Source organism: Sesamum indicum, linkage group LG10 (genome assembly GCF_026168435.1).
Source record: "Sesamum indicum cultivar Baizhima isolate 11 linkage group LG10, ASM2616843v1, whole genome shotgun sequence".
NCBI lineage: Eukaryota > Viridiplantae > Streptophyta > Magnoliopsida > Lamiales > Pedaliaceae > Sesamum > Sesamum indicum.
The window spans coordinates 12,849,563-12,858,964 of NC_142666.1; the positions used below are offsets into that span (position 1 = coordinate 12,849,563).

Here is a 9,402-nt window from a genome sequence, read left to right on the forward strand (position 1 = left end):
TATGATTATTGATATTATTATGTAAATCATATTATTATTGGAAATATTAATTATTGAAAATTTTATGTGAATAATATTATTATAGGAAATATTAGCCTTATTTTATGATTATCGACTTTATTATGTAAATAATGTTGTTATTTATTTTATTTGTTTAATTTTATAAGGGTGTCTGCAACGAGGATAACGGCCTTAAACATCTTGGAGGCTAGGATTGAGGATGGAATCTCAATATCGTAAGTGATGGCACCCATGACTGTGAATTTTAAATGATAAGAAAGAAGGAATGAGAAGGTAATATGTTGAATGCCTTGGCTGAGAGATGGGAAATGTACGGAGTAGAACTGCTATATATAGTGTAGAATAGAAGATTCTCTTGCAGGTTGTGTATTCCTGTCTGGATATTCAATGTCTCTAGCCCCATATAGTTGAACCAAATTCAATTATTTTTGTGCATTAATTTGTGAATTCATTTTATAACAAATAATGTGCATCCATATTTCACTGTCTGAAAAGAAGGCCAGGGTTGTTGAAGTTAGTCATCTCCACTTGCAGCAACAGTTTGTGGAAGAAGCAGAGGAAGCAAACGCAGCAGACATTGACATTTTGGATGCTGGATAAAGTTTTTAGTTAAATGAATTTGCGGAACACGTTTTTCTTTGTTTCCTTGTTTGTTACTTATGTGGCTAGCCCTGTCATTTGTTCGGTTGGTCATTGGGCCAGCTCATTGTCCATGCGGTTAGTTTGTTATGTTGACAGTTAGCTTATGTGGACTTATATATAGTAGCATAGTCATCATCTTCTCTGTAACACAGAACATATTACAGAGATTTCTGCAGAAATGGAGAACACTTCCTTCTCCCCAATTGCTTTTTCTCTATTTCCCTCTCTCAATATGCAATTCAACATGGTGTCAGAGCCTTCTATATGAAGGTATCAGGGATTCGTATTACCTCTCCACTTTGATTAGATGAGCTATGGCAGATTTGAATCAAAACGGCAGAACTGCTGCGGAGCAGCTAGAGCGCGAGGCCTTGTACATCCATCCGTCGGAGAACTCAAGTTTGGCGTTATCCACTTCTCCATTGGACGGTACAAAATTTCTAACTTGGAGTCGTGTTGTTTATGTGGCTCTAGGAACAAAAATGAAGCTTGGCTTCATTGACGACACGTTCCCTAGGCCGACGATAGGATCAATAAATTTCAAACGATGGCGTAGAGTAGACCTGATGGTTACATCTTGGTTGTGGAACTCTATTTCAAAGGAGATCGTCGAATTATTTTTGTATGTTACTTCTTCGCGTGAACTTTGGTTAGAAATACAAGGTCGATATGGTAGGAGCAATGGACCGATGATATATCAAATCCAGTGCGAGATTTCTTCTATCGCCCAACTTGATTTGTCCTTAATAGCCTACATAACCAAGCTGAAAAAATATTGGAACGAGCTACTGGTTTTGGCACCTGCTCCAAGGTGTACCTTTGTGGTTGTTGTACGTGTGGAGTGAACAAAGCAATAGAAGAACGAAATGAGCATATGCAACTAATGCAGTTTCTTATGGGGTTACATGAGGTTTTTGACAGTGAGAGAAGCCAAGTATTGATGCAAGATCCTTTGCCTACTGTGGAACGAGTATTTTCCATGCTTTTAACAGTAGAAAAACAGAGGCAAATACACACAGAAACAACTGCAACGCCTCAACATGTGGCCTATCAACTCGTATCTAAGGACGGCAGGAGGAATGGAGATGACAGATTTCATAATAAAAGGAGACCATATGTAGACAAAAGGAACCTGACTTGTACACATTGTCACAGAACTGGACATGCGATGGATTCATGTTTTCAAATCCATGGTGTACCAGAATGGTACAAGACATTGGGTGATAAGAAGAAGAAGGTAGTGAGTGGCAAGACTTTTGCAGCTGCTGCAGTAGCTAATAAACCAACATCTGTAGATACCTCGGATACTAAGCAACTAACTGAAATGATGGCAGATCTCATTAAATTGATGCAAAAGAGAAATACAGTGGGAGATCCTATCAGCAATTGTTCCAACTTCACTTGCCACGATGATGTTGAATTCGCTGGTAATATTTCTGAACCTTCAGGAATTGACTTGGACTATTGGACTAAAGACACTGGAGCTACAAACCATATTTGTTCTAACCTTCAATTATTTCACTCATTCACAACTCCCACACAACCTATACACATACACTTACCAGATGGAACTTATAAACCTGCTACGTATGTTGGCCTAATTCGTTTAAATGAGTTTGTTACTCTTACTCACGTTCTTTATCTTCCCTTCTTCTCTATAAACCTGTTGTCTGTCAGTCAACTTTGTCGAGATACTTCCTATATTTTCCATTTCACTGATTCCGAATGTCTCTTGCAGGACCAAGCAAATAAAGCCATTTTGTTTGAAGGAAATAGATTCAAGAACTTATACACTGTTAGACAAATTTCCTGCAGCATCCCTTCCACTTCTATGATTTGTAACTCTTCCTCTAATTCTACTGAATCTTACTGTAACACTCAAGTTTTGTATCATAGATTGGGTCACATTCCATTACTTGTAATGAAACATGTTCAGCTACCTAATTCTTCTATTTTTGTTCCCATTGATCCATGTGATGTTTGCCATAGAGCCAAGCAAGCTAGAACTTCCTTTCATTTGAGTGAATCACAATCCAAAAGTTCTTTTGATTTGATACACTTAGATATTTGGGGACCATACACTACTTACACTATCTCAAACTGCTGCTACGTATTGACGATTTTAGATGACTATTCCCTTTCTCTTTGGACTTACCTCTTGAAACATAAATCCCAAGTCATTTCTGTTCTAAAGTCATTCTTCTTTATGGTCAAAACTCAATATGCTAGGAGTATTAAAGTTATCAGAACGGATAATGGTTCTAAATTCTTAAACAAAGATTGCCTACTGTTTTGTCAACAAAATGGAATTGTACATCACACCTCTTGTACCTACACTCCTCAACAAAACGGAAGAATAGAATGTAAACATAGACAACTCCTAGATGCTGCTAGAGCATTGTTATTTCAAGCTTCATTGCCCCTTAAATTTTGGGGTGATTCCATCCTTACGGCTACCTACTTGATAAATAGAACACATTCCAAGATTCTTCAATGGCAAACTCCTTTCGAACTACTAACTGGTAATTCCCCCTCATATCATCATCTTCGCACTTTCGGCAGCCTATGTTATACAACGAATGTTGAGCCCCTTAGGACTAAATTTGATTCCAGATCCTTTAAATGCATTCTCTTGGGATATCCCATGACACAAAAAGGATATAAGTTGTTTGACATGGATAACAATCATGTCATTGTGTCTAGAGATGTTTGGTTCTATGAACAAGTGTTCCCATACTTTGTTCCTGTCTCACAGCCCTCACATTCATGTCCTCTTCCTATAGTGTCCTCTTCCACTGATGACTTTGTTTCTTGCCCTAAAACTGTGTCTGCTTCAGTGCCTTCCTCTGAGACGACTTTGCCTACCTCAGAACCATTACCGAGACGTTCTACTAGAGTCTCTCAACGTCCTATTTGGTTAAATAACTTTGTTTGCACTGCTCAACAACCATCCTCGTCTCTTACACATACCTCTGCATACAAATCGTTTGTAGCTTCTTTGTCTATTTTGCAGGAGCCCAATGTTGAAAGTTCTATTGTAGTTATCAAGTTCTGCTCGTACTTATCCTTTTGTTCTTAGAATTTATTTTTATTAGTATTCTAGTATTTAATTTTTGTTGAGTTTGTTACCAACTAGAGTTCAAAGTGAGTTAGTTTTCTTCCTTGCTTAGGACTCTATTCTTTATATATAGTCTCATATCTTTGTACCTTTAGAACGAACGAGGGAGTTTATACGAATTAAGAACGAGAGAGTTTAGATGAATAAAGTACTTGAGTTTTTAGATGAATAAAGCCTAGTTTTTCCTTCTCTAATTTATTGCCATGAATATACTTTGTTCCCCACACCTTAAATTTTAACATGGTATCAGAGCGGGTTTCAAAAAAAAAAAAGAAAAGGAAGAGAGAAAAAGAGAGCCTTTTGAAACCCTAGCACGCTGCCGCTGACATACTTGCTCGCTGTCTTTGAAACCCTAGCACGCTTCTGCTGACATACTTGCTCGCTACTTTTGAAACCCTACCACGCTGTCACTGACATACTTGCTCGCTGCTTTGAAACCCTAGAGCGCCGCTGCATGAAACTGCGTTCATCAACGGAACTTCGACAAAACCGAACGCTGATGATCTCTTTCTTCCTTCTCTGAAATTCGTCTATAAGCCTTTGTGGCTTTGAATATTGGTAGAGTGTTTTTGGTTCTATGAGCCTTTGTGTCTTTGAATATTGGTAGAGCCTTTTGTGGTTCTATAAGCCTTTGTGGCTTTTAATATTGGTGGAACCTTTATGGTTCCATAAGCCTTTGTGGCTTTGAATGATTTGTGCAACTGTGAAGTGGTTGTGACCTTTGGTCTTTGTAGGCCTTGGTTTTTTAGGCTTCTGAGCCTTCATTTTGTTACATGTCTACCGTTCCACTACCCATTCCCTTATGATGCGATAACAATGCTGTCATCCTGATGCAACCTACTCCTGACTTCGGACGATTCCTTTGCAAGCTGGGCCTCGCTTCCTCGGCTCCATCTTGAGGGGGGCTGTTGAAAGTCTACTTGTAGTTATTAAGTTATGCTCGTACTTATCCTTTTGTTCTTAGAATTTATTTTTATTAGTATTCTAGTATTTAATTTTTGTTGAGTTTGTTACCAATTATAGTTCAAAGTGAGTTAGTTTTCTTCCTTAGTTAGGACTCTATTCTTTATATATAGTCTCATATCTTTGTACCTTTAGAACGAATGAGGGAGTTTAGACGAATTAAGAACGAGAAAGTTTAGATGAATAAAGTACTTGAGTTTTTAGATGAATAAAGCCTAGTTTTTCCTTCTCTAATTTATTTCCATGAATATACTTTGTTCCCCACACCTCAAATTTTAACACCCAACTCTTTTTCTGAAGCGGTTCAGCACAAGGAGTGGAGAGAGGCCATGAATGCGCAGCTACAAGCCTTGGAAGCTAATCATACATGGAAAGTTGTTTCTTTGCCACCGGGTAAACGCGCAATCGGCTGCAAGTGGGTTTTCAAAACTAAGTTACGTGCCGATGGATCAGTGGAGAGGTATAAGGCACGTCTGGTAGCCAAGGGCTTCAACCAGATAGCAGGCATCGACTATACAGATAGTTTCTCGCCGGCGGCTAAATCTGTGACTGTGCGTATATTTCTAGCTATTGCTGCTGCTCACACTTGGCTTATTCAACAATTGGACATTAACAATGCATTTTTACACGGTTATCTTGAAGAAGATATATTCATGTTACCTCCTGAAGGATATGATGTTCCTCCCAACTTGGTATGTAAACTTCAACGATCTTTGTACGGCCTCAAGCAGGCTTCGCGCCCGTGGAACGCAGAGTTCACTCTGAAACTTACTTCTTATAGGTTTGCTCAATCTGTCCATGATCACTGCTTGTTTGTCAAACCTTCATCTTCGGGTCTTATGGCTTTGCTCGTCTATGTCGACGACATTCTCATTACAGGTCCCTCTCTTGATGATATTGGTCGAGTTAAGCAGTATCTTCACAATTTGTTCACTATTAAAGATATGGGAAATGCGAGGTATTTTCTCGGACTTGAAATTGCTCGTAGTACTTCCAGTCTTTATGTGGCTCAGACAAAATATGTAATGGACATCATCAAGGACACTAGGTTAGTTCAAGCAAAATCTGCATCTAGTCCATTTCCCCCTGGTTTAAAGTTGGATGCTAGTTCTGGTCCCGTTTTCTCGCGACCTGATTCTTATCGGAGATTGGTTGGACGATTACTATATCTTGGTTTCACGCGACCGGATATTTCTTACTCGGTACAACAGCTAAGTCAATACCTAAACTAGCCTCATGATTCGCATTGGAGAGCAGCATTACATGTAGTATGCTATCTCAAGGGATGCCCCTCCCAAGGTTTGTATTTTCCAGCAAATAATTCCTTGGCTCTTCGTGCATTCTGTGATGCTGATTGGGCATCTTGCCCGGACTCTCGGCGTTCTCTTACAAGGTATTGCATCTTCCTTGGTGATGCATTGGTGTTGTAGAAAACAAAGAAGCAATCCACCGTGTCGCGATCCACTGCCGAATCTGAATATCGGAGTTTAGCGTCAACTGTATGTGAGCTTCGTTGGATATCATATATTCTCTCTGATTTTAACATTTCTACTTCTTTGTCGATTGAGTTGTTTTGTGATAATAAGGCCGCATTACACATTCTCGCTAATCCAGTCTTTCACGAACGAACGATGCACATTGAATTAGACTGTCATCTTGTTCGTAATGCATACAAGGATGGTTTTGTTTCTCCGTCCTTTGTTCCTGGTGTTCTACAATTGGCTAACGTATTAACAAAAGCTTTGCCCCTGAAGACGTTCATTTCTCTTATCTCCAAGTTGGGCCTAGTGTCCTTTGGTTCCCGTCCCACTTGTGGGGGGTTGTTGAAGTTAGTCATCTCCACTTGCAACAGCAATTTGAGTAGCAACAACAGTTTGTGGAAGAAGCAGAGGAAGCAAATGCAACAAACATTGACATTTTCGATGCTGGATAAAATTTTTCGTTAAACGCATTTGCGGAACACGTTTTTCTTTGTTTCCTTGTTTGTTACTTATATGGCTAGCCTTGTCATTTATTCGGTTGGTCATTGGGCCAGCTCATCATCCATGCGGTTAGTTTGTTATGTTGACAGTTAGCTTATGTGGACTTATATATAGCAGCATAGTCATCGTCTTCTCTGTAACACAGAACATATTACAGAGATTTCTGCAGAAATGGAGAATACTTCCTTCTCCCCAATTGCTTTTCCTCTAATTCCCTCTCACAATATGCAATTCAACAAGGGTAAACAGCAAGCACCTCATTGTGGGCTCATATTTCGCCATTCAGAGGCTGTGGGTTTCTTTCTTCCTATTTTATCTATTGAAAAACTTCAGCTTTCCTGTGAATATTATCTATAGAAAAACTTGGACGCATGAATTTTTGTGACATATTACGGTGGTTTCGGATAGAAAAATATTTCTGCAATAATTTTCTGACAAATTTGTTAAGAACATCATGTTGACAATTTATATCCGTTGAAAATTCATGTGTGCCCTGCTACGGTTTTTGGCCTTAGTAATTTCCATCAACACTGAACTATTTTTTTGTACTGACTAAAAAGCTGAAAAATTTGCAATTTTTCATCCTATAATTTAACTGAAGGTCATTTTGATCCTACATAAATTGATTTTCACAATTCAGTCCTGTAATTTTGAAAAATTGACAATTTTAGTCTTTTTTTTATCGGGAAAAATGCATGTGTCGAGCATACAATTTTTAAAATTGGGGTTTTTCAGCCAAATGGGACTGCAAATGCCATATTTTAAGAGTTAAAGGACAAAATTACGAAAATCAATTTTTATTGAGCTAAAATTGCCACTCTTGTTACAAAGCAAAAAATTGCAATTTTCCCCCTCGTGGACGAATAACAAGCATGAAATTTAATTAGCAATCCATAAAAAGTTATCTTTTATTGAAATGCTTAAGTAACAAATTACAAGTTTAACTTGATGAGGCTTGAAAACCCGAAAAACGAAGCTCAAAAGAACAAAAATCACACTAGTGCAATAGTATCTTAAAAATAAGGGAGATAGGTAGTGTCTCATCAGGCTGTATATTTAGCTCTTAGGCATTGGCTTGAAGGTAAGCCTCAATGGCCTTGAACATCTGCATTGCCTTCTCCTTTCCTTCCTTGATTTTCTCTTCATTGATCTCAACGTCGCCCTTGGTGTGATAAATGCTCCTGTTCTTGCAGATGCATCCCCCATCTTCCTTCGGCACAATCTTCACATGATAAGTGATGGATTCCAGAACACCTGCCAGAGCATCACCCTCAACAATGGTGTAGCTGTGGGTCAAATTCTCCGTGTCAATAGCATCAACACGGTGCTTTGCGCTCTTGTACTGGCTTCCCTCACCAAAATGGATGATCTTGACCGTTCCAACACCGCCATCTCCTTCCAAAATTTCGACCTTCTTAATAGCCTGAGGCATGATCTTAGGAATAAGGGTGTCTGCATCGAGGACAACGGCCTTGAACATCTTGGCAGCTGGAATTGAGGAAGGAATCTCAATATCGTATGTAATGGCACCCATGGCTGTGATTTACAAGCTGCGAATGATAAAAAAGAAGGAAGGTTATTTGTTGAATGCGTTGGCTGAGTGATGGAGATGTAAGAAGTAGAACTGCAATTTATAGTATAGAATAGAAGATTCCTGTGTAGATTGATATCCAACTAGCATGTAATATGTCTGAATATTCAATGTCTGTAGCCCCATATAGTTGAACCAAAATCAATTATTCTTGTACATTAAATTATGAACTCATTTGACAATGATGTTAGAAAAGAAGCTCAGAGTGTACTGTGAGCACCTCATTGTTGACTGATTAATTTTGTAAATAAGAGGATGTAGGCTTCTTTTTCTGTTTTTATTTGGGCGTTTTGAGAAGCATGCATTCTTTGATTATGACAAGGAACTGGTCGACCTTTAACTCCAAGTCTTTTGGTAGGGTCGTCTTTCAAAACTAGTTGAACTCTCTTTTCTTGGAGTTAATTGCAATTTTAAGTCCATAATATAAGGGATTTGGCAAAATTGAAATTTTAGCCATGTAACTTAACAACAATGCGAAAAAGGGGTTCCACCCTTAATGTTTTTACGAAAATACTAAACAACATGCACGTGATCGCTAATTCAGCTGACCATAATTTTTTGGAAAAAAATAGTCACTTGTAAGTATGTTGTCATCATTATCATTATAATGCATTATTTGATCGACGATTTGAGGTTTGAACTTTAGATATAATCGCACTAGCAACATCTTATTCAACTTGAGATTTTAGACAAATCCAATTGACGGATTTAGAGATATTTTACGTGAAAAATAATATTTATTTTTACTTACGAGAATAACAATGGACTGTTTGAAATCCGTTAGAAATTTTTAAAAGAATTGGAATCTTCCCTCCAAATTAGAGTATTTCCAGTGGATTTCCGAGTGATTTTCCTAAAGCTATTCTGAATTTTAGTTCCCACCATTTTGGGAAAATTATTTATTTAGTCATTTAAGTTTATTTATTATTAATTTTAGTCCTTTATATTTAACCATTTTAGCTTTAGTCTGATAAATTTTAAAATTGCTTAATTTTAGTTATTTGATCCAATTTGGAACAAATTTACCCTTACACAGCTTTTCAAGAGAATTTTAGTCCATATATATCCATTCATTTTGAATCTCG

At 37.9% G+C, this 9,402-nt stretch overlaps 2 protein-coding genes across 2 annotated transcripts; one reads left to right on the plus strand and one right to left on the minus strand.

Annotated features, from left to right (window-relative positions):
• The first annotated feature begins 977 nt into the window (after positions 1 to 977).
• Positions 978 to 1,508, plus strand: LOC105172250 (uncharacterized). Its single transcript, XM_011093623.1, has one exon. It carries the CDS (start codon positions 978 to 980, stop codon positions 1,506 to 1,508), a length of 531 nt encoding a protein of 176 aa, XP_011091925.1.
• A 6,096-nt stretch (positions 1,509 to 7,604) lies between these two features.
• On the minus strand, positions 7,605 to 8,356 carry LOC105172211 (major allergen Pru ar 1). Its single transcript, XM_011093578.3, has one exon. The coding sequence runs from the start codon at positions 8,258 to 8,260 to the stop codon at positions 7,790 to 7,792; it is 471 nt and encodes a 156-aa protein (XP_011091880.1). The 5' UTR covers positions 8,261 to 8,356; the 3' UTR covers positions 7,605 to 7,789.
• Positions 8,357 to 9,402: the final 1,046 nt, after the last annotated feature.